This window comes from Hippopotamus amphibius, chromosome 4 (genome assembly GCF_030028045.1).
Source record: "Hippopotamus amphibius kiboko isolate mHipAmp2 chromosome 4, mHipAmp2.hap2, whole genome shotgun sequence".
Classification (NCBI taxonomy): Eukaryota; Metazoa; Chordata; class Mammalia; order Artiodactyla; family Hippopotamidae; genus Hippopotamus; species Hippopotamus amphibius.
The window spans coordinates 166,253,869-166,280,414 of NC_080189.1; the positions used below are offsets into that span (position 1 = coordinate 166,253,869).

The following is a 26,546-nucleotide window of genomic DNA, read 5'->3' on the forward strand; positions in this document are numbered from 1 at the left end:
TCTCCTGACACAAAGAGACCTGATCAAAGAGTGCTAGGCATTTGCTAGAAGCAGATAGGACAGAGATATGGAATAAAATAGGAATAAACTGAGAAACTGCAACTACATTATAGGAAAGAGCCCGTTCATTCGGGTGATAGTTGCGTGGGAAGAGGGCTAAAGCCAAAAATCAGTTTCCATGGAAGCTTTGTTCTGGCTGAACTTCACCACCTGCATGCATGGTGGTGTAAGCTTTAAAAAGTTCATAAAAGGCTGTAAACTTCAGAGGTAACGCATAGTGGCCAGCACAGAACATCTGCTTAATAGATGGCCTGCACTATTAGAGATGCTCCACTAGCCCAGACGGACTCATTCTCAGCCTGGTTCCATTTTAAGATTTGAGACTTAAATATATAAGTTAACTGTGGCTGCTATACCAAAAACCTGATGGCTTTAAACAGCAGCAATGTATTCTCCCCTAGTTCTGGAAGCCAGAAGTCTGAAATCAGAATCACTGGGCCAAAATTAAGATGTCAACAGGGCAATGCTCCCTGCAGAGGCTCTAGGGGAGAATCCGTTCCTTGTGTATTCCAGCTTCTGGTGGCTGCCGGCTTTCCTTGGCTGTGGCCTCACCACTCCAATCTTCAGGGCCAGCATCCTCAAATCCCTTTCTGTTCTGTCTTCACCTTGCCTTCTCTATGTGGGTAAAATCTCCCTCTGTCTCACTCTTATACATGTGATTGTATTTATGACCCACCTAGATAATCCAGGATTATCTCCCTAGCTCAAAATCCTGAACTTAATCACATCTGCAAAGACCCTTTCTACAAATAAGATAATGTTTACAGGTTCCAGGGCCTAGGACCTGATGTCTTTGGGGGCCTCTATTTGGACGACCACACCAGGAAAACTTAGCATTACCCAAAGAATACAGCAGGCAGCAGTGACTTCAAGAAGCCTCAGGCTGTCTCTATCACCATAAAGATACCTGCTGTACACACTGCGCTATTTTGGTGTAATGCCTGCAGTTAACGTATATGATATCACTAACATAGCACAGGTATCCAAATCTTTTGGATTCAAATTCAAATCCGAGCTGCTCGACAGCTTCCAAGATGAAACTGTCCAACTTGGGAGGATGTCTGCATTATCCGCGTTGAGTGGGCTGAAACCTACTTTCTCCTGCTTATCACCTGGCCTTGGCTCTACCAACCACTCACTCCTCCTTATTGTTAAACACTGTCCTTCAAGGGAGTGGGACACCCACAACGGAGCTGGCCTAGTTGGCGAGGCTAGTTTGGGTACACGCAGCGGTCCTTTGTTTGGTAGGTTCCTTGATGGGCATCAGCTGGAGAGTCGAGACGGGGCCTTTGGATTTATTACCATTTTCTTTACCACCCTGATGCGCTGCACTGTCCTCCCTGGTTCCTGGATCCGTGGGTTAGAAACACTGGCTGAGGCAGGCCTAACCCTACACATCGGGCCTCACGTTGGCTGGGAAACCAGTCAACAGGCTCCTCCTGCAAGAGAGAGCTCCATCTCCGCAGAGCTGAGTTAAATGTTCACACGTGGAAACAGATGGAATTAGTAGTTAACGTCTGAGCAGTTTTCAGGCCCAAACTAGGCTTTCACGCATTTGCAAGTTGTCACTTCTTGATCTGTTCTCTACTGATATCAATAAATCCCATATCCTTAGTGCAATGCAGGGCTGGCACTAAGGTGATGCAAGTGAGGTGCTCACCTTGGGTGCAAGATGTAAAAGCGTACCAAAATACTCAGTAATTAAATAACATTTTAAATGCAACATTTAAAAAATATAAAATCAGCAAACTGTGGCCCACATGCTAGCCACCTATTTTTGTACACAGTTTTACTGGAATCAGGGCTAGGATTAGAGTGAAATGTGGCAGTCACGCAGTGTTGGCTGGATTTTGTCTTTAGTCTTTAAAATGCTGCTATTTTGTTCATCAAGTATTTTTTAAAATTAGTTTTTACTTTTCAAATAATTTTTAAATAATTTTTATTTTTAAACTGACTTTTTTAATTAAAATATTTTTCAATCCCATTTTTTTTTCAAGATAGCCATTTTTCTTCAAGACAACCATTACACCTTGGTATGAAGTACAAGTGTTTTATACCTATTTCCCAATTTATCACAGAGAATATTCTAAAAGATGTACCTGAGAATCCAAATTCAATAAACTTAATAATCTTTACTACTTCACCAAGTATATTAAGTAAAATTGACTTTTTTTTTTACTGTATGTACAGTGGCCATAAGTTTTACTTGACATTACTTTTACACCATTAATGCAAATGCCAATACAGTAAAAAAGACAAAAAACATCTTAGAATTATTGTGAAAATAAGTTTGGTCCACACACCCCTTGAGAGGGTCTTGGGAAGCTCCAGAGATCTATAGACCACTCTTCGAAAACTGCTGCCTTAAAGGATAAGGTTTTTAATGATTTAAATATTAAACCCATTAAAGGTCAAAACCATTATCAATAACAGGCTAAGATCCTCAGTCAGATGGGGGAAACATAATGATGACTAACTCCAAAGTGCACGTTTTGCAAAAATAAGTGGTGAAGAGTTAAAGCAAATTGAGCCATCTGTCATATAAACAGCTCTGAGCAATTAGGAAATCTTTGAAGCTAAAGGTAAGGTATGAACAAGACGTGAAAGAATCTGAATGCCTTGAATTTATAATCAGTGATCTGAAGGCAGGGCCATTTTAGGCAACTGAGAGGAGAAACCACCCAACACATCCCATCCCTCGCCTCCCCTGCCTCCCAGGAATGAGGGAGCAGATGGCAGGAAGATGGAGGGAAATATACCACACAGAGCATCCCTAGGCTGTTCAAAGATCCTGGGGCCAGCCTGCCTGGTGGTAAAACTCTCTCCTGCCACTTCCTAGCATACAACTGTAGGCAAATTTCCAAACCACTACCTGTTTCAGTCTCCTCATGTGTACTATGAATATAATACTAAGTACCTTCCTCATATGATTACTATAAAGAGTTCATGAGATGATGTAGTTAAAGCATTGAGTACAGTGCCTAAGAGAGTAAATATTCAGTAAATGTATCTTACTGAAAACAAAATACTTCTGTACTGATTCATTGTCCTGTGTTCTGTAACTGTTCCCCCCATGCACAAATACTTAATTAGCCCAGTCTTGCTGGTGCTAGGTGTTCAGTAAAGGTTACGTCCTCCCTCCAGCCAGACTGGGAAGCCTGTCTGGACCTGTCATTTCCTCCACAGTGCTTTGACTGTCATGGCTTTCTCACTAACAATTCACTGAGAAATTTGATGCTTAAATGTGAAAAAGTGTATCAATGTGCAAATTGTTATGTAGACATGAAAATGTTATATGATAGAATTATGCTTTATATTTTCTTAAAATTGTTTTTATTGATGTTGAAAACATGTTTGAAAAACAAACGAATTGTTTTTAAAAATGAAAACTAGCAAAACATTTAACCCACCAATAGAGAAATATCAACCTGACTTTTTGCTAGGTCTCTGTGGTAGAAAAAATAAACCTCCCCCCCGCAAAGAGGTCCACATCCTAATCCCCAGAGCCTGTGATTATGTCCTCCTACATGGCAAAAGAGACTCTGCAAATGTGATTAACTTAAAAATCCTGAGATGGGGAAATTATCCTGGATTATCCTTGCGGGCCCAATGTAATCACAAGCATCCTTAAAAACGGAAGAAGTTTATTTTTGTGTATGGTGTTAGGGAGTGTTAAGATTGGCCACTATAAAACCCTTAGAGGAAAGCATAGGAAGAACACTCTTTGACATAAATCACAGCAAGATCTTTTTTGACCTACCTCGTAGAATAATGGAAATAAAAACAAAACTAAACAAATGGGACATAATGAAACTTAAAAGCTTCTGCACAGCAAAGGAAACCATAAACAAGACAAAAAGACAACTCTCAGAATGGGAGAAAATATTTGCAAATGAATCGACAAAGGATTAATCTCCAAAATATACAAACAGCTCATGCAGCTCAACATCAAAAAAACAAACAACCCAATCAAAAAATGGGCGGAAGACCTAAATAGACATTTCTCCAAAGATAACATACAGATGGCCAAGAGGCATGTGAAAAGATGCTCAACATCACATGCTCTAATTAAAATTATTAGAGAAATACAAATCAAAACTACAATGAGGTATTACCTCTCACTGGTCAGAATGGCCATCATCAAAACATCTACAAACAATAAACGCTGGAGAGGGTGCGGAGAAAACGGAATCTTCTTGCACTGTTGGTAGGAATGTAAATTGATACAGCCACTACAGAGAACAGTATGCGGGGTCCGTAAAAAACTAAAAATAGAATTACCATATGACCCAGCAATCCCACTACTGGGCATATACCCAGAGAAAAACCATAATTCAAAAAGATACACGTACCCTGATGTTCATTGCAGCACTATTTACAACAGCCAGGTCATGAAAGCAACCTAAATGTCCATCAACAGACGAATGGATAAAGAAGATGTGGTACATATATACATGGGATATTATTCAGCTGTAAAAAGGAACAAAATTGGGTCACCTGTAGAGATGTGGATGGAACTAGAGACTGTCATACAGAGTGAAGTAAATCAGAAAGAGAAAAACAAATATCATACATTAACGCATATATGTCGAATATAGAAAAATGGTACAGATGAACCAGTTTGCAAGGCAGAAATAGAGACACAGATATAGAGAAAAAAACATATGGATACCAAGGAGTGGGGGATGAACTGGGAGACTGGGATTGACACTAAAATGTATAAAATAGATAACAAATGAGAAACTGCTGTATAGCACAGGGAACTTCACTGCACAGTAGAAATTAATACAACATTATAAAACAACTACACCCCAATTAAAAAAAACAACAACAAAAGGAAAAAACAAAAACAGAAGAAGGCAGAAGTCACTTAGAGGAAGATTTGACTACAGAAGAAAGGCACAAAGAGATGTAAAGCTGCTGGCTTTGGAGACTGGGAAAGAGGCCACATGCCAAGAAATGCGGTCAGCCTCTAGACGCTGGAAAGGGCAAGGAAACAGATTCTCCCTGAACGCTTCCTGAAAGGAATGCAGACCTACCAACACCTTGATTTCAGCTCAGTGACGTAGGGATTTCAGCTCAGTGACGTAGGACTTCTGAACTACAGAATTGTAAGATAACAAAGTTGTGTTGATTAAGCTACTAAGTTTGTGGTAATTTGTTACAGCAGCAAATAGAAAAATACTACAGTCCCAAAGGTTATCCCAATCACCCTTGGTATGCTTCAGTGCACAATAAAATAACTTACTGTGGCTACTAGCCAGGTCACCAGGGTAGGAACTAAGCCCTCCCCTGGTTTCACTCAGCTCCCCAGTGCAGCTTCTAGCCATTTAAATGCCACAAAGTAAGAGACTGACCATTAATAACAGTCCCCACTCCTAAAGATTTGGATTCTAAAGATCTGGGACACAAGAACATCCACATATAACTGGTGACTCTGTTAGAGATGATTGGTTGTCCACACTTTGCGAGACGTTCATTTTACTCACAAGGAGCTTACAATTTAGGTGCTAAGTAAACAGAATTCCAATCCATAATAGATGAATAAATGTGCACACTTCCAAAGAGAGGTTAACAGCCAGGGACAAGGTTAAAAGGCTGGAAATGGCCCAGAACACATAAATCCTTCCATATGCTTATGTTAACAAAAATGAGTGATAGAATCAAGCCAGATGAGATCTCTGTCTGCTCTCTCCTATATGGCCAGTGCTTCAGGGCTCTGGAGCAGGCAAAATAGAGCCCTGTCAGCCCTGCAGACCTCTCATGGAAAAGCGTCCCTGGTGAGCACAGACCTCAGTCAGAACCCTTCCCAGCCGCCACGTGTCCTACCTGTCCCACCTGCTTCTTTATGAGGTGGTGATGTGCTGGCCCAGGGTTTTTCGTCTTCAAACTGAACCCAGCTGCTGATGGCCGAGGCCAGGTCAGACGGGGGCTGCTCAGGGCTCCCAGGAGGGGAGGCCGCTTCAGAGATGAGGCCCATCTTTTCAGAAGAGTCATCGTGCTCTGAGTGGGAAAGGTCCTGAGAGCCTCCATCCGCCACGTGGTTCTCCCCGGAGGAGCTCTCGGACTGATCTGAGGAAGAAGATGCTGCTGCGAGGTGCTCTTCGGTGCCCCCTGAAACAGATACCAGAAACTGCCATCACATCGTGCGAGGAAGGCCACTTTTCAGAACTGTCTCATGGAGGAAAAACAAAGGCTCGGCAAGGGGTGATCAAAGGACTCACGATTACAGAGTGTGAGGGCGGAGAAACAGTCATGCCCACTTGTCTCTATGCTAAAAGAGTATTTTCCTAAAAATGTATGAAAACTATATCCTAGGATGTCCGTAGCAGGCTGAGACTGGGAGTCTTATTCACTGTTCTCATCTGACCATCTACTCCAGTGCTTGGGGGTCACAAATACAATTCCTACAGAGGCCAAGCAAGAAACAGAACTAGGTCAAATTTGAAAAGTGAAAGGCAATAGGGACTGGTGGAGAGTGTGGCTCAACTGGAGCCCTTCTGTCTGGATTAAAATCATTCCAATTCAAACTTCAAACTGTGTACAGTGCAAACAGCACACGTCTGTGGGCCACCACGTGTGACTCCTGCACTAGTGACCCGCTGAATGTGGCACTGAGGCCCTGACTCGAGTTTTTGTGTCATTTTATTGGTCCCGGAACATTTAATAGCCTTCAAAAATTTGTTTTTAAATAACAGATCCCAATGGTGGTGGTGATTATACAAATCTATACATGTGTTAAAATTCATCAACTGTAGACCAAAAATGGTCAATTTCACTAGGGGAAAACTTTTTAAAAATGAAAGTACTGATATGAAACTCCTTTCTCCCATCACTAGCCAAACTGGTCCACTTGAATGTAATCAAAGCCTTTAGACAAGCACTGTCCTAAAGAAATAAAAGGTGGGCCACATACATAATTTTAAATTTTCTAGTAGGCACATTTAAAAAACTAAAAAGAAACAGGCAAAACTATTTTTAATACTATATTTCAACCCAGTTTGTTAAAAATGTGTAATTCCAACATGTAATTGATAAAAAAATAATTAATGAAACATTTAACTTTTACTAGGTCCTCGAAATTCAGTGTGGGTATTTCACATTTATAGCACATCTCAATTCAGGGTAGTCACAATTCAGGGACTCAATAGCCACCTGGCTACCATACTGGACAGAACACCTGTAAACTCACGCTTCCCAGGTGCTGTAAATGAGGCTGGGATGATTTCAGTAGTGGCAGTAGCAGCGCCATGGAACAGGGTCAGCTGACATGGCCATAAGAATAGCTCCAACATCCTACCTTGACCTTCGGCCCTGAGCACGGTTCCCCAGAAGTCAATCTAGCCACCTTCATCATGATCACGGGTGACAATTACTGAGCTCTTTCCCTGTGCCAGTCGCTGTTGTAGGTGCTTCACATGTTAATGCATTTAATTCTCACAGCTACTCTGGGGTAGGTACTGTGATTATCTGTATAGCACAGATGAACCACCACCCAGGGAGGTTAAATCAATTATCCACCCGAGGGCACATCATGCATCCATGATAGAGCCAGGATCTGAGTCCAAGGGATCTGGCTTCAGCACCTGTCACTCTTGACAACTATGCTTTAAAAACTTGAGACAATCCGAATTGCTGTTGGGAGTAATAGCTGAAAAGACTGAATATAAAGTACTTTGGAAATAGGAAGTTTATGTTCATTGGAAGAAAGCAGCCAATACTTGTGGTGTTTCCAGGTCCCTATTTGGGGCCCTAAAGTCCTAAGATGCTTCCTCCAGGCTTCTAAGTGGAAGAATCTGGACCTGAAGAAAGTGACAAACTGGGCGAAAGAATGACCACATAGAAGGCATAACAAGCAGGTGTGGTTCTTTGTTTATCTTTTCACTTAGGCAATGAAAGCTCTCCTTACCCTCAGAAGGGACAGGAAAGAGCGGCTCTTCATTGAAGGAGACCCACTCCGACTGGTGGGTAGCGATCACATGGTCCAAGGTCGTCATGCTAGGAAGGCGCTGACCATCTTCACACTGCTGGCCTCAGGCAGACCCCAGAGCAAGGTCTGGGGCGGGGTGGGGGTCTGGTGGTGCAGCGGACGTGGCCCTGGGGTCTGTTAGCGGGGCCTCGCAGAGGGCGGCACTCAGAACTTAGACAGATTAGCCTCTCTTGCCTTTGCTTAATTTACCAAGCAGAAATCTGTTTAAAAAATAACAAAAATTAAAAGGGATAACCATCACGTTGTTAACCAATCCACACAGGAGGTCTGGGTCATTTGCAACCCATTTACCTTTCACTGTCCCTGTCTTGCCCTCACTTCTCATACAGAAATATCTGCTTTTAGCATCAAGATCTCTGCACGTGCCTTCATATCAGACTTATAAATAATCACGCAAATTTTAGCAATTAGATTCTCAAATTTTCCCAGTTACTAAATTTTGGAAACACTTTTATCTATAATATAATGCCATCATTGTAAAACAAATACTAAAATTTTTCAAAGTGCTTTCACTTTTCTTTACCAGATGGCAAAATAAAAGCATGTTCTTTCCTATTAAATCAGTGTGGTTTCTTGCCTTAGGCAGGTAGCTCTTTGTAAGCCTGATTTAAATCTTTGGCAGAAACCCAACCATCTCCAGATGGTATCTCCAAGCACGATTTACCAATCAAGAAAAACAGAAATGGAGTCATCTTGTTCATTTGTAGTAAGGGGGTAGGGCATATTTACTTTAGTGGAAAATGGGAGTTAAAGAAACACATTTTCACTCTAGGCCAATTTGAATTAGTATGTAAAAGTCTAGCCTTTACTCACACTGCAATTATGTTCCATGTACGGATACACAATAGACTTATAATATTGTTTGTACTATTAATGTCTTTTTAAAACTGGAACCTAACTCTCGATCTTATAATGAATTAGTAAAATCTGAATTAATGCAGAATTAACGTCTCCACATAAGAGATACTATCCACCTTGAACAATATCAGTGCTTATTAACTGAATACTCACAATATTCACTTTAGTCTAGAACAATTTAACTCATAGCCTTTTAGCTGGTACACAATAAAAAGAAAATGTTGAAATTTTACTATGGGTTATTATCTGCAGTAAATAATCTATGCTGAGGATAATCAGAATAGAAACATTTAATAGCTTTTGCTTTCTTGGTAATTAAAACAATTAGTTTTGTTGCATGATACTTCCTAAAAGTAAGTAATGTTTCCTACAGAGTCCATAATTTTCAGAAATCTATTACCTTACTTTGATTCAATAGCCACTGTATTTGGATAAGACAGGTATTACTATAATTCTTTCAAAGATGAAGAAATGCGGGCTGAGAAAAGTTAAGTGACTTATCCAACATTTCTGTTGTTTCGAGGCCTTTGTTTGTTGCCCTAAGATTCCTACAATGTTCCCTCCAGGTTTCTAAGTGGAAGAATTCACATATCCTAAGATAGTGACAAATGGACTCTCTTTAGTCCATAGTAAAAGATCACCAAAAAAATGGTCAAGTAGAGGTCATAACAAGCAGGTGTGTTAGATGCAACAAGCTAGGAACTAACAGATGCAACACTTGAGTCCAGGTCTTCTGTTGCCCAAACACTCTAATCTTTGGTTCACAGCCACAAAGAAAAATGCTAGAGAATATATACAGATTATCGCCCAACTAAAGTACTTTACAGACATCAATGACAATGAAACCATAATGAAATGATCGGTGAAACTCCTCAGTGGAAATGTGCCAGGGAATCCAGGCTGTGCAGAGAATGTGAAGTCCAGAAACCTCTCTTCCAAGTTCCTCTCCTAAGATTCTTACCAATCACGGGACCAGACACGTGCAAACAGCCTGGAGAGTGAGTGCTCCAAACCAGATCTCACCAGAGAACCATGCAGAGCCCACAGACCCGAAGAACTGATTCCAGCAGGCTTCTCCCATTGAGCCTTTCTCAAGCCCATCAAATGTTAGCATCACTCAATGTGGTAATGGCTGCAGGCCAAGATGAGACAGTAAAATTGAAGAGTCAGGTTCCCCCTCTCCCAACAACAGTGGCGTGTGAACCAGGTCCAGCAACAACCACCACAAAGCCACAATACAAGTCCACGTGCTGACACATGCAGCATCACAGCTCAATGGGGAAAACATTCCACCCATCCCATGATGATAAATCCAGCAAAATTCATGGATGAGTGTGGGTGGGTGAGGGGAAGGGGAGGGAGAAAAGGAAAAGGGTGAAGACAACGGAGAAAATACCTAGAAATTTTAGAGCTCGAAGATTTTAAAGACCAGTAGTCCAGCTCTCAGGTTTTACAGATGGAAAAAATAAAACAAAACCCTGAGGCCCAAGGAAATCAGGCATAGCAACAACAGAGACTGAGATGGGCTCAGGAGTTCCACTGTCTGGATTTGAGTCCTGTACAGCCTTTAAGCCTCAGCTCACACCTTTGCAGCAAGAATAACAAAATTCACGTCATAATTTTAAGGATTAAGATAATATACACCAAATGCTTAGTACTGGGACTAAAAAGTCCTCTGTAACAGTGATGACAATCACAGCAGGCGAGCTTACAGAGGGTTTATTGTGTGCCAAGCCCCAATCCAAGCTCTTTCTAAACGTCAGCTACGGCCATCGCTACTGTGGCTAAATGACTCGCACAAAGGTACACCGCTTGCTAGTGGAAGTCTTGAGACCAGGACGCAAATTTCCAAAACCACCCCATCACTGTCCCTTACACATTCTGATTTTAGTGATTTCCCTTTTGGGTCATTTTTAGAGCCGTTCTCCCAGATGCTAAGTGGAGTCAAGCATTCAACTTCCTCTTAATAGATGCAAGCACATTCTGGCTGAGGAAGAAAGACTCGGAAGTATGAACAAAAGAAGAGCCCCCAAGATTTATCTCCCCTTCCTCAATGTGTCCATCCCAGATCCAGACATGGCCTGGTTACAGGCCATGGAAAGTCTCAAGAAAGCCTGTTAGAACAGATTGATTACTGGGAACCCCCTATCATAACCCTGTGAAATGGATTCCAGGTATTTGCCATAAAACAGCCCTATCCAGTGAACCCTGAGCTTGAGCAGCACTGGTCGAGCAGCTAGAAGCCAAAAGAGGAACCTGATCATTGTGAGGCCACATTCACACCGGAATTGGTTTCCTCGTAAAAACCTCACCCCATTTTTAGAACATGAATCATAGAGTGAGGCTTAGAATCACCACAAATGAGCAGTGACTCACTATCAACAGAAGTGTTGACGAAGACACACTAAAAATCTCACTGAAGTCTCTGGGCTGCCATTTCAGAGAGAAGCTTCTTCCTCAGCTTCCCTTACACACTAAAATGTGCGGATGGAGAATGCAGTTGACTGATAAGACAGGAGTCCAAGAAACAGATCTTCTAATATGTGTTCACGAGCCCTAGGTGTCCAGAAACGTATCAGGCACCCTTGAGATGCTGAGCAAGGAGCATCTCCCAGATCAAGCAGCTCGCAATCTAGCTGTAGAGATGAAAACACTCAGAATAACAAACACAACCAATCCGGGAATAACCACCTGCTGGAGGACACACTGGAAATGCTGCAACAGCGTGCTCATAGAGAGATCTGCAAGGGCTGGAACCATAAGGGACTAGGCAGGTTTTTGGATCTGAAGGACACCCTTGGTGCTTAACCACCAGAAGGGAAAGGTAAGGACATCTGTGGGACAGAGGTCAGCCTAAGTGACCGTTAAGAATCAAACCTTCACGGGGCTTGTTTCCGGGCCAGTGGTCAGTCTGATGACAGCTGGGGTATCTACTGGGGACAAGTGAAGAGAAAGGACTGATGGACCTTAACAGCTGAGGAGAAGAACTCAGTGGGAAATGGGAAGCTACTGAAAGTTATGAGTGGAGAGTAAGCCAAGAAATGTGCTTACGGGAGATGAACATTCCTCAGACTGTACTGAGCAGGAATCTGGTGGTGGGAGCTATTCAGCCCCAACAGGACCCACAAAGCCAGGGGCCAGCATCATTAGCAACACGTAGCGGATACTCTGTGCTGGACCCATTCTACGGCCTGACAGTACAAGGAAGAACGAGACAGCATCATTAGCCTCTAGTAGCTTACAGTAGATTGCAGGGAGGTATAACAGTGACAGAATAACACAACAGGCTCTTTAACCTATTGTGAAAAGTTAGCCATCAAAACAATGACAGCGCCCTATAGAGAGTTAGGGTGTTAAGAGACTATGGCGGGAGACGATTATCCCATCTCTAAGAGTGCCTCAGGTTAATTTCATGTAAACAACAAACTGTCTAAAGTTAAGGGATATACATTTAGTGTTTAGATTATGATCTATCAAATAATGGATGCCAGGTGCTGGTTCACTAGTGGCACATGCATTGATAAACATGTTGAATATTAGAGACAAAAAAAAAAAAAAGACTGTGGAGGGCTTGAGCAGTAGGTGGTCATAAGCTGCACCTTAAATGGGAAGGGAGGGCTCTGAGCAAAGGAGTGAAGGGGCAAAGGCTTTCGAGGAAGAAGGAGCAGAAATGGCATGTCTGGTTCACAGTGAGTTATACTCTGTTCATCTGAAGACGACAGGAGTGAGTTGAGTGCACTGGAAAAGGAGGGGCTGGAACCGTGACAGTTCTAAATTTCAGAATGAGTGTGAACTCTTGAAACTACCCTTTCCATTCCCACTGCCATTGCCTTGGTTCAGCCCCTCAGTGTCTCTCATTCAGACAATTATTAGTCTCTTACTTATCTCCCTGCCTTCAGCATCATCCCCTCTAACCTATGATGCCAGTGTGGTCTGCCTAAAACCTGAAAATGCCCATGCCACAGCTCTGCTTAAAAACTCAATGGCTCCTCACAGCCATAGGCTCCTTCCCTCCTTATGTGAGCCAGAGTCAGTTTCTGTTGCAATGAAGAACTCTCATACACGGTACCTTCCTTGACCCCCACTAATGCCACTTGATCCTCATCTCCCACGTCTTCTGTATGCTGATAGTATCTTACCTACACTCATTTATCATACGATAATGAACTTCTTTACTAATGTGGCTATCATGTCAATTAGCCCGTGAGCTCCCTGAGGAAAGGGACTAGATTTTGTTCTTGTGGATGTCTCCAACTCTTACACTAGGGGCTGGCATTTAGTAAATGTTTATTGAGTAAATAGCTGAATGAATGAATGAGCAAATGAACAAATTAACTTGTTTTACTACATAGTAGGGAGCCTCTTCTGAGGCAGCCTCAGAAGCGTACTAGCCTCTTCTGAGCTGGTAAATGTTTTAGAAAGGTTAATTTATTTTTGTTTGGTTTTGTTTTTTGACATACAATAAACTGCATATATTTAAAGTGTACAATTTGGTATTGGTATTTTTTTTCTTATTAGTAATGTATATATAGCAATCCCAATCTCCCAGTTCATCCCATCCTGCTTTCCCCCCTTGGTGTTCATATGCTTATTCTCTACATCTGTCTCTCTACTTCTACCTTGCAAACCGGTTCATCTGTACCATTTTTCTAGATTCTGCATATATGTGTTAATATATGATACTTGTTTTTCTCTTTCTGACTTACTTTACTGTGTATGACAGTCTCTAGGTCCACCCATGTCTCTATAAATGTCCCAATTTCGTTCCTTTTTATGGCTGAGTAATATTCCATTGTATATATGTGCCACATCTTCTTTATTCATTCATCTGTTGATGGATATTTAGGTTGCTTCCATGACCTGGCTATTGTAAACAGTGCTGCAGTGAACATTGGGGTGCATGTGTCTTTTTGAATTATAGTTTTCTCTGGGTATATGCCCAGTAGTGGGATTGCTGGGTCATATGCTAATTCTATTTTTAGTTTTTTAAGGAATAGTAAGGTTAATTTAAACACTATGTATAAGAAAGCTTGGGAAACAACCTGGATACAGGGCAACTTGTCCACTCCCCTTTCTCTTTGACCTAAAACTGTGCTATTCAATTCCAACAGCAGCAACTAGACACAGGTAACTACTGAGATGTGGTTAGTGCAAACTGAGTTTGTTTGTTTTTTTTTAAGAGAAGTTATTTATTTTAGCCATAAATAAGAACTTACCCATGAAGCACTTCATACATGACCATGATATGCTAAGGATACAGATGAAGAACCACTATTTGAAGGTATCACAGGCAGCTCAAAGTCAGGAGCAATCTGACAACTTTAACTTCAAACTTACAGTGCAAAAACATTTTAATTTTGGCCTGAAGGATGATTAAAACAATTGGGGAGGGGGCCAAAAAAGAAAAGCTTGATTATTCAATTCCTAATTGAATTGACCCTTTAGACATTTTTTTTAAATAAATCTATCTATCTATCTATTTATTTATTTATTTAATTGGCTGTGTTGGGTCTTTGTTGCTGCACATGGGCTTTCTCTTCTTGCAGTGAGCGGGGGCTACTCTTTGTTGTGGTGCACGGGCTTCTCATTGCAGTGGCCTCTCTTGTTGCAGAGCACGGGCTCCAGGCGCGTAGGCTTCAGTAGTTGCAGCACATGGGCTCAATAGTTGTGGCTCACAGGCTCTAGAGTGCAGGCTCAAATGTTGTGGCACACAGGCTTAGTTGCTTCAGGGCATGTGGTATCTTCATGGGGCAGGGATCAAACCCATGTCCCCTGCATTGGCAGGCGGATTCTTACCCACTGCGCCACCTAGGAAGTCTGACCCTTTAGACATTTTTAAAGTAACATTTAAAGCCAACCTGAAAGAGTATTATTTTTAAATATTTGCCATTTAAGTTAACATTTACATCTAAAAGAAAATCATCCTCCACACTGGACAAATGGAACTCAAAAAAAAGTAAAGGGATTTTTTCTCCCAGGACCTTGTAAACAATTCAGTTCTCAAGAAAAACTGAGTGAAATGATTTTTCAACAAGTAATTCTTTATCTTGCTAGATTATCAGTGCACCAAATATAAGTTTAGACACACTGGTTGAGCCTCAAAAAATGTACCTCCTACACACTCTATGCTCCACCACAGCAGAAGAGGAAATCAAGAAAGACTAAAATGAAGAATCTAGGCTACAGAAGTGACAAAGTAGATTCTCTGGATAAGGACAGGAAGTGCCTGGGTGACAGCTGAGCAACATGCTTGGCAGAAAACCTTTTCACATTGGAGGACAGAGGGCTGGCTCCAGAAATATCGCCAGGGGTAAGAACTGACCTGATATTATATTGAAAATTATGAGATCCTTTCCAGAGTTACTGGAGAATATGGCAAGATCAAGTCAGATGCTCAAAGAAAATGAGGCCATTATTAGCTTCTGGACTAACAAAAAAGTAACATAAGAAATAAATTCAACCATAGCATGCTACTTGGTTCAGTAGGAAGCAAAGTTTATAGTCATCAAAATGAAAATATTGAATTTGGGATGTATAAAGATTGAAATATTAATATATTGGAAAAATGGTAGAGTAAAATAAGTAGGCAAAATTTCCATTCTTTCTAGTAGGAAGTCAATAAATAATGGGCAGATCAAATGAGTTGTTCTTTAAGTGTAAAATACACACCAGACTTCAAAAAGCACAAAAAAAGTGTAAAATATCTATTTAATAATTTTTATATTGATTACCTGTTAAGATGATATTTTAAATACACCATTTTAAATAAAATATGTTGTTAAAAACTAATTTCACCTGCTTCTTTTAAGTTTTTTTTTTTTTTTTTTTCCATTTTATTGGCTGTGTTGGGTCTTTTTTGCTGTGCGCAGGCTTACTTTTTAGTTGCAGTCAGTGGGGGCTACTCTTCATTGTGGTGTGTGGGCATCTCATTATGGTGGCTTCTCTTGTTGCAGAGCACAGGCTCTAGGTGCATGGGCTTCAGTAGTTGCAGCACATGGGCTCAACAGTTGTGGCTCACGGGCTCTAAAGCGCAGGCTCAATAGTTGTGGCACGCGGGCTTAGTTGCTCCACAGCATGTGGGATCATCCTGGAGCAGGGATCGAACCCATGTCCCCTGCACTGGCAGGTGGATTCTCAACCACTGCGCCACCAAGGAAGCCCTCTTTTAAGTTTTTTAATGGGACAATTAGAGAATGTAAAACAATACATATGTGGCTTGTACTATATTTCTATTGGACAGCATTGCTCTAAAACTGTCCATTCTTTATTTCATCTTTGTTTTTGTAGGATATTTTGCACTAGACATGGAACTTGAGGATGACTTTTTTTTTTTTCTCTTCAGTATCTTCTCTTTCTGATGAGGAGTTAGTTGTAATTCTTATTTTGCTGTTACATCTTTTTTCTCTAATGGCTTCCAAGATTTTATTTTTGGTTTTCAGCAATTAACTATGGTATGCCTAGATGTGGTTTTCTTATAACTCATCCTACTTGAAGTCTGTGTAATATCTCGAATTTGTTTGTCAATACTTTTATTAAATTTGGGAAAATTCAGCCACTATTTCTTCAAATATTTTTCTTCTATCTCTTCTTCTATTGATCTGTCTTCAAGTTCATTGACTCTTCTGTCATTCTTGTTCTCCTCTTAAGCTCATCCTGTGAATTTTTCATCTCAATTATTTAACCTTTTCACTCTAAGATTTTTATTAGATTCTTTTATAGGTTCTACTTGTCTGCTGAGATGCCTTTATATTCACTCATTCTGACAATAGTTTTCTTTAGTTCTCGGAACATATTTATAACAGCTTCTTTAAAAGCTGTGTCTGCCAAATCCAACATCTGGACCATTCGGGGATTAGTTTCTATTCACTATTTTTTTTAAACTATGGGTGAGACTTTCCTGTTTCTTTGCATACTTAACAACTGCTGAGGATATATGAAGACATTCCGGATTTGATCTTCCTCTGCAAGAGCTGATTTTTGCTGGAAGTCAAACTGTCTGCTCACCTTGACCTTACATAGACTTGGTCCTCCACTTGGTTGGATGAATTTGTGCAAAGTCAAAGATGTTCCCCAAGCTCCTCCAACTACTGCAGGACTCAACTTCCAAACTCAATTTCCCTTGCAATTTTTCTTGACAGCACTTGGCTCTAAGCTTTGTTAGGGTAGATTTAAAGTAGGCCTTACTCTAGGGCAAGTGTTGACAAACTAGAGCGATGACCCAAGTCCCGCCCTCTGCCTTTTTTTGTAAAAGAAAAAAGTGACCTTGGAATAAAACGATGCTCATTCATTTCCACATTGTCTGTGGATGCTTCTGCTCTACAACAGCAGAGCTAGTGGTTGTGAAAGATACTAAACGGCTCTCAGGGCCTAAAATAATTACCATCTAGTGCTTTATTTAAAAAAAAAAAAATTACCAATCCTGCTTGAAAGCACAGATTTTACCCCTAAGACACAGATTTTCTGTGTCTTTTCTGGATAGGTGGGATGTTATTAAGGTGTTAAGGAGGTCTTTTCACTGTGGCTGGTCTGGACCACTAGTATTCCTCAGTATTGCTTGACCTTTAGTATCTCTATCCCATCCTCAACCCAGGAGCCACCACTTTTGGAAAATCTCATATAGTTTCAATCTGTACATGTGTGCACTCTAGCCTGGCCAGGACCCCTGGGTACACCCAGATACATTTCTGTTCCCCCACTGCCCTATGCAACCCTCCTCTTGCTAGTGCCCTGCCCTGTGGATTCCAGCTGCTTCAACAGCCCCAAACTCGGATCTATGTTTCCTTAGCTCGCAGGACTGCTGTGCTCAGCTGAGACTCTAGCATACCATGCTGCAGTCAGGAAACTCTCCCCTGGAAGACGGCCACAGTGACCATCATGCTCACCTCATGAGTTTTCCTTCGCTCAGGATCGAAATATTGTGTTTTCTGTTGACCAATACCTGAAAACAGCTACCTGATACATTTTGCCTGGTTTTGTGGTTGTTAACTGCAGAAGGACCAGTTTGTTAACCATTTACAGCAAGAATTGAATGTCCTCCCTGAAACATTCCTACCTGACTTGTGTTCATTTTTAAAAAAAAAGAAAAAGAGACTAGTTCAGATAGGGTGATTTTATACAGATGTCCTGGAAATATTAATTAGAAGTTGTACAAAACTTTTTATAAATCATATGAGAAGGAAAGGAGGGTTTCATATAGCCATATGGATTAAATCCATCCTTCGGAAAATGTTCTATTTTGTTAGGTTGGCTATGCTATATGGTATAATAGTATAATTCTTCCTTGATTAGAGGTTATTTGAGAATTTAGTGGTCTTCCTTCTATATCTCTTCATCATATGTATTCAACTAGACAGTTACTTTACAAATCTCTGCATCCACTTGTTGGGTTTTGAGGTTCCTAGCAAACGCAATCCTGCCAGCTATTAGGGGTTTATGCAGAAACATCTTAAACTAGATCCTGGTGCCAATTCCAAACTCCAAAGTAAAGCCTCAACTTTTTCCTGACCAAAGAAAAGCAACTAAAGGTCAAAAAAAAAAAAAAAAAAATGGGAAGAAAGGAAGAATGGGAAAAAATAAGGCTGTGTGAATTATTTGTATTTCTTTAGAACTTTCTTCTAAAATAAGACATTCAACAAACTTACACCCAGCATTTACTAGGCACTCAGAACTGTGCTCAGTACAGTGATACAAAATAACATCAAGCATGGTTTTACACTCTGCAGCCTCTGTCACAGTTATTCTGTTACAGAAATCACAAAAGTTTAGTCAGGAAGTTAAAGGAACAATGCTGTTTGCTTCATAAATTCTCAGAATAAACAGAAGCCTGGAAGGCCTGATTACCCTGTGACAAAGACCTAAATAAGATTAAGGACTTGGAACACTGCTTCTTTTCCTTCTTCTTTCAAATTCTTATCCTTTGTGAGAGAACAGAGTTCACATTAACAGAACCTGAGCAGAGTTCACTGGAGAACACACACACACACACACACACACACACACACACACACACACTCTTTAATTAACAGGTGCCTTGATGTTCTTAAAAGGGAAAAACAGAATGGCCCTGGTTGTTTGTTCTTCCTATCTTGTCACCATTTTTTCTTTTATTCCTTCATTTAAATATTTAATTTTTAAAAAATAAAAAGAAACTTATCCTTCTTCTTCCACTGGAAATTGGTGAACAGAAGGAACACATATAGAAAGAAAAAAATGAACAAATACACTCCAAAAGGAACAGATGTCATATTTCAACTACAGTCAGTACATATCCATGACTCCATCAACTCATTCCCCCCATCTCTCTTTCAATCATATACACCATAATCCCCCATCCCTAGAGGTCTGTTCTTGCCCCACTTAAAGTCATATTATTTCTGTGTGTATACACGGACACATATATCCAAATACATACACATATAAATACATATATGTGTACATGCTTTCCCAGGTTATAACTATAAATATTCTATTGTGTGATTTTTCTTCAAAATAAACACTCTTGATGGCTGTGCCATCCAGCAACTTCATGGCTCCACATTCAGAGTCAAGGATCTAAGTCACACTTGACTTGCAAAACAGGTTGCCTCTGATCTTGGTGCATTCCTGAGGCAGTGACCCTGAATGACATCCCTAGGTAGCTGAACAGTATGTCACATTCAGTGAATGACCCTGGTAGGAGGTCAAGCTTTAAAGTTTAAAGAATACTCTCTAGCACCTTGAACTCTTAGAAGATGGCTAACTCCAACTTGTAAACTCATCTCGGCTTACTTCAGTTTTATATCTGGAATACAGACACTAATATCTCCCTGTATGAAAGCAGTAAGTTGGTGTGGATAATTTCTTTTCATCTATATTTTGGATGTTCTATCATGAGACTGTCAGTTTCCTAGGAGTCTATAGGAGTCTGGTGGGTTCCAGTGGCCATATATTTCCTAAGCATAACCCTAAGACTTTCCAAGAAGCTTAACAAAATATTGTTATTATATTTCATTGAAGCTGTCATAGATCATAAAATGCATCTAATTTCAGAGATTATAAATATTAAAAAGTATATATATATCCATACATATATTTCTTAGAACCCATGAAATACATTCATATTTTTATACCAAATACTTACCAAAAACCACATTTAGCATATGTTTCCAGGATGCAAGGAAACTCATGGATAATTTCAATCCATTTTCATAATAACACTGAGATAAGTGAAGCAGAAATTTCTCTCACTTGATAGAAAAGGGAACTGGCTCAGAGAGGTTGCTTGTCTAGTCTAAGGTCACACAGCTAACCATGACAGAGGTGGGACAGGATCACAAGTCTCTTGACTCTAAATTCTGCACCTTTCCACTATATCACAGTCTGCCTTACAGAAAATAGGTATAACAGATATGTTAGCTATATCGTCAACATCCATTTCCTCTGATCATCCAGCACTGGAGGATAGGTTATTATTGGTTGAGTCAAATACAATAATATCTATTCCTGCTTTCCCAGCCTCCCTTGAACCTAAGGGTGGCCACTTGGCTAAGTTCTGGCCAATGAGACATAAATGGAAGTATGGTCAGAAATAGAGTTCTGAGAAATGTTTTTTGTTTTTGTTTTGTTTTGCATTCCCAATGAAGGTAACAGGTATTACTCATGCTGTCCTAATCATTCTACTCACATTCTCTTTTTTCCTGCCTCAAACACAATCATGATGGCTGGCTGGAGCTACTGTAGTAGCTAAGGAAAGGCGAAGAGAATCACAGAGTCACTGATCCTGATGTCATTGAGCCACTGAACCAGTATCAAAAATCACTCTTCTCTTTATTGTTATGTGAAAAAAAATTTTTTTTGTTTAAATTATTACAATCAAGTTTTCTGATACTTACAGGCAAATGCAATTCTAGCTAATAAAATAGGAGAGAGAAATTGTGGCAAGCAAAATTCTCCCATGATCCCCACACCCTGGTGTTACTGTTGTGATTCTGTCATAGTGCATGGCAAAAGGGATTTTGCAGATACAATTAAGGTTACTAACCATTTGACCTTAAGATAGGGTGACTAGCCATGCAAGTTTAACCTAATCAACAAGCCCTTTAAGAGCAGGGGGGGTTCTCTGGCTGACAGCAGAAGAGAAGGTCAGAGAGATTCAAAGTGTGAAAGGAAGGTTCTCCACTGCTGAAATGGAGGCCACAGGGCAGGACCTGAGGGCAGCCTCTAGGAGCTGAGAGTGGTTCCCAACTGAAAGCCAGCAAGAAAAAGGGACTACAATCCTACAACCACAAAAAACTGAATTCTCCCAACAGCAGGCATAAGTTTGGAGGAGATTCTGAGTTCCAGGTGAGAACACGGCGGTCAGCCCTTAATTTCAGCCTGTCATATATACTGGGTAGAGAAGCCACCCGGGCTTTGCCAGCACTGTAGTTTAAAAATAGGAGAATTTAGTCTAGAGCTCAAAATCTTGAGGGCCTGGATGCAGGCCTCTTTAGATAATTTCCCAATATAGATAAGGGACTGAATTTCAACAAAATTCAACTATTACCCACAGTAAAGAGTAAATTAAATAATAATACAGGAGCAAAATACCACTAACCTTTACATGTAGCACTTTGGAACATATTACACAGATTTCTCCCTCCAGAAGGTTTAATTGCTATTTCTGCCTTGCTTACTTAGGCCACTGCAAAATTAGCTTACCTTTCCAGAGACATGGAGCAAGGATGGAAGGGTGATCATTCTCAGTACAAAAAGTTAAACAATAATTTTGGGTACCTTTCATTTGAATATCAGGAGGCCCACGAGCATTCAACCAGTTTTCTGGAGCAAGAATGATGATATCATGCCAATGACTCTTCAGTGAGAGATGTTAGCATTTTGGAAGGTGTTGGAGATGGGAAGAAGGAAGAGTGAGCAAAAAGGAAGGAAAGGAAAACTAGAACCAATTGTGGAATCTTCAAACTCTTTCTCAAAATAGGATATGTATTAATTCATCCAACAAATTGTTAGTAAAGACCTAATAGATATTCAGGATACAAAATAGATAGATACTATCCGATCCTGCCTTCAGGGGTTTTCTATCCAAGATGAGAAACAGGGATGGGGCAAGTCAATTATAAACAAATAAGAATCTTGCAAATCGATAAAGGATTCAGACAGGGAGTAACAAGGGATCTTATAACACATAGGGTGATAGGACCTCTCTCTGAAGAGGTTACATTTAACTACTACCTGAAGGATGAGAAGAAGCCAACCATGAGAAGAAGTAGACTGTATTCATGGTAGAAGGAACCAAAGACACAAAGAGTCTGAGATGGGAAAAAATTAACAAGAAAAAAAAAAGAAAAAAGAAAAAACTTGAACTGAACATAAAGGGAGCAAGGAGGATGGGGCATGGGATACAGTTGCAAAGGTAGGTCACTTTATGAACCATGTAAATACGGGGTCTTGTGAGCCAGATTTAGATGTTTAGATTGTATTCTAAGCGCAATGAAAAGTCAATGAAGGATTTAAAGAAGAGTAACACAATTTGATTAGCCTTTTCAGAAGCTGAGTGGAGAACAGACTGGAAGAGGAAAGAATGGAAGCAAAGAGAACAATTAAGAAGCTTCTGTAATAGTTGAGACAAAAGACAATGAAACAACTCAAGTATCCATCAACAGATGAATGGCTAAACAAAATGTGGTATATACATATAATGGAATATTATTCAGCCTTAAATAGGAAGGAAATTCTGACACATGCTGTAACGTGGATGAACCTTGAGGACATGTGATAAGTGAAATAAGCCTGTCCCAAAAGGACAAATACTATGATATTCTACTTATATGAGGTACCTAGAGTAGTCAGATTTACAGCAACGGAAATTAGAATTATGGTTGCCAGGAGCTGGAGTGGGGATGGGGAAACGGGAGTTACTATTTAACGGGTACAGAGTTTCACTTTTGAAAGACGAAAAGAGTTTTGGAGATGGACGGTGGTGATGACTGCACAACAATGTGAAAGTATTTAGTGCCACAAAATAATACGCTTAAAATTCGTTAAACGGTAAATTTTTTGTTATGTGTTTCAACACTATAATACTCCATCCAAGCTCTAAGACCCTGTGATTCCAAGTGGACAGAAAAGAGGAGGGAGTCCAAGTTAGGGAGAGCTGCCATGCTCTGTCCCTCAATACAAGGGCATGTGCAGGACAGACGTCCTGGACCAAGCAGGCCACTCTATATCTGGCTACTCAAAAACAGGTTGGAAATGGGGTTTTTCTCTATGAGCTTCTTTGGATCTCAGGCTTGGGGGGAAAAAATGAAAATGCTGCTAAACAACTCAGTAAACACAGGAACAAATGTCCTTGGTGATAACTCTATCAGCAGGAGAGGGGCAAGTACCAGGCATGTCATAACAAGGGCAGGAATTTCCTGAAACCAAAGACCATCTTACAATTCTGAATAATCATTAAGCAAGATAATGTGGGTGAGAGTGCTCTGCAGACTGCAGAGCATGATTCAGAAAGTAAGCTCTGCATGTCCTTGTCAATCAAGTAGCAGGACGTGGAAAGGGATAGGGGCCCAAAAACAAAGTCAGGTGCTTTGCAGACTCTCCTAGGGCCACCAACCATTCTTCCCCGTGGCTGGTCAGGGAAGCAAAGGCACAGGGAAGGGGAGCAGCTGCAGTGGCTCTTACTTTCTTAACCGTGATGCCCACAGACCTGTCTCCTACCTCCTTGCCCTGGACCCAAGCACTACACATGTGCAGGCTCACCTCTGTCATCCCACAGCTCATCTCCCTTGTTCCTCCCACCATCCGTCAGAGGTGGGTACTGTTAGTATTAAGCACCATTTTTGAGATGACAAAAGCTGAGGCCAAAGAGGTTAAGTAACTTGTTCAAGGCGGGACAGCTAGGAAATGGCAGTGCTGGGATCCCAACCAAAACTGCTCTGACTTTGCAGACGTTTCTCAAACAATTCATTGACTCATGTGATCAATCAACCAATGTGGACTAAGATCTTACAACGTTCCGAGTCCTGACTCTGTGCTAGAAGTTAGGAATAGAAAAGAGGATAACATGGAATCCAGAAAGGTCAATTAGCCAATGGCCTCAAACTCATGAAGGACTTAAAATACTATTAAAAATGAAAGCAATACGCTTAGTTACAGAAATACACTGAAAGGACTGAACGACGTCTCTCCTACAACCTTAAATTCATGTTCCATTACCAAATTGCCCTTTACAGAGAGCTTGATGAGTATCATTTATAATACCTCTGGTTACCTTGTATGTAGCAAAATTATATTACGTGTGGGTTTCTATGTGTTATGAGTATATATTAAACATTTGAATTTGGTTAAATGCAAATATACAAAAAAGGTCCTCATACTTTTCTAACCCTGTTTTAGAACTCTTTCACTCTTTACCATACTGGGAACCTCAGAAAAAGGAAGGAACACAGGTCTTTCTCCACCACCTCCAAAAGGCCCTGAACTTGAAATTACAGCAAGGGTTACTATGGAGGATGACCAAAGGTTGTGGGGGGTTAGGGGGACACCCAGGGAGGCTTCCTGGAAGAGGCTATATCTAACCTGGGTCTTAGGAAGATGAATAGCACAAACTCTGCAGGCAGGCAGGCCCACTCCCCCCATTGTTAACTGCCATCACAGGTATGTCTCTTAAGCTCTCTAAACCTGAATATCACCTTGTAGTCTCCAAGATTCCTGTAAGGATGAAAAAAGATGCTGCATGTCAGACTTTCAGCACATTGAATACTAAGTGCTCCATTACTGTTATCTAGTACCATTATTATTTCCACTAATAAAGGGTGAGTAGGAGTTAACCTGGTAAAGAAACAAGGCACGAACTTGCTGATTTCATTCCTGTGGCTGTGGTATTCAGGAAGTGAAAGTGGAGGAAGGGGGAGAGCTTAGAAATTTGGGGAAAAAAGGAAGTAGTGGTGTGAGCTTCAGCCTGAGACAGGAAATGGCCTGCTCAGCTGGATGTGGGACACTAGTTGGCCTGGAAAGGTCTAGTGAGAGAAGGTACCATAGGCGGGACACCACCCTGGCTGACTTAGGGACTCCATGTACATGGTCACCTACATGAGCGGGATCTGAGGAGTGTGTGTTGCACGGCCCGTGCAGCGGAAGGCAACAACCGGCCAGAAAGGCACTCCAATGGCCCCTGAAAAGAGACTCTGCTGCTACAGGCACCAGCCAGGGTGTCCCACCGCTGGTGTGTCCAAACCATGTGGGCTGTTCAAGTACACAGCGGGGCAGCAGTGTGGCCTTCACTGTCTAAACCACCCTCTTTGGACCTTATGGAAACCCTACCTAAAGGAGTCCAGCTGTGACAAGAGAATGTGGGATTATCGCCAATTTACAGCACAAGCTATAGGAACACGGAACTTTCATTTCACAAGCTCCTGCCAATGATCCTCCCTACACCAAGAAAAACAAGGATTAGAGGAAACAGAGCTCCAGGCCACAGGTCTCAAGCTTGATGGGTGGCTCTATAATAAAGTGAGCTCAGTATGGATTTGTGTAGAAAAACACAGGGCTTTATTCCCCCAGGTAGATGACAAAGAGAAAAACTATTTCCCTATCCTTTCTTCTTTTGTAGAAATGAGACTTTCCTCCTGGGCTGAACTGCCAATTCCTCTTTAGTCTTTCCATTGCAGTGTTCAGTATCCCTCCTGCCAGAAGCCCTCCCAGCACTCCATCCCCTCCCACCTAACCTCCCCCAGCTCAGTGCTGTGCAACTCTGGGCAGCGCCACTCACGCCGGATGCAATGGGGACCCTGCCCCTTATCTGAACGCTGCCCTATGGGTGTAAAATCCAGCAGCCCTGAAACAGCGCACGCCCTCCCACCCCACCAGCCACACTGTAGAAAAAGAAAGGAAACGCCAAGTGTTCCAGAGCAAACCTCGACTGGGAAAGAAGATGAAAGTTAGTGCCGATGGCCATAGGAATCCTTGGGCTTATTCTTCACTCACCAGAGTAAAAACAACAAGAGTGATATGAAATAACAATTAAACCTGGATAATCAGGAGAATGGCATCTGAACAGAGGGCAGAAAAGCTCCCAGTAAACAGCCTAAGGAAATTAGCAGTGGGGAATTAAATGGGAGTAGGGGTGGGAAATGAGCTAATTTAGGATATGTTGAGATTCAAGGATTGTGAAACCAGAAGGCAGATGTAGAAAATGTAGACCTGGGGCCTAGAGAAAAATTAGGGATAAAAAGTTAGAGCTTAGAGTCATTTAAAAAATGATGATAGGGACGTCCCTGGTGGTCCAATGGTAAAGAATCCACCTTGCAATGCAGGGGATGCAGCTTTGATCCCTGATCAGGGAACCAAGATCCCAGATGCTGTGGCACAACTAAGCCCGTGCACCACAACTGAGCTTGTGCGCCTCAACTACAGAAGAGAAAACCCCCACGCCACAACTAGAGAGAAGCCTGTCCGTCGCAACGAAAGATCCCACATGCCACAACTAAGACCTGTCGCAGACAAAAAAAAAAAAAAATGATGATATATGAAGCCCAGGTAATGAATAGGTTATCAATGGAGGAAGTGAAAAGATAGATAAAAAAGATGGCCAACTCTTGGAGCGTGCCTATATACAGTGGAGGTGGGGGTGGGGGTGAAAAGGACTAAAGAGGGGCCCACG

General features: G+C 41.2%; 1 protein-coding gene across 6 annotated transcripts in view; it reads right to left on the minus strand.

The window, feature by feature from the left end:
• The window catches only part of STON2 (stonin 2), a 145,148-nt gene that overhangs the window by 102,445 nt on the left and 16,157 nt on the right, over positions 1 to 26,546 (minus strand). For 4 of the 6 annotated variants that reach the window (XM_057731441.1, XM_057731437.1, XM_057731439.1 and 1 more), the window contains exons 2-3: positions 7,970 to 8,250; positions 5,890 to 6,174 (exon numbers count right to left, since the gene is read on the minus strand). In XM_057731441.1, coding sequence (XP_057587424.1) covers positions 5,890 to 6,174; positions 7,970 to 8,057 — 373 coding nt within the window. In that variant the 5' untranslated portion in view covers positions 8,058 to 8,250. The remainder of the gene's footprint in view (positions 1 to 5,889; positions 6,175 to 7,969; positions 8,251 to 26,546) is intronic. The other 2 variants (XM_057731442.1, XM_057731438.1) reach the window with 1 other exon arrangement.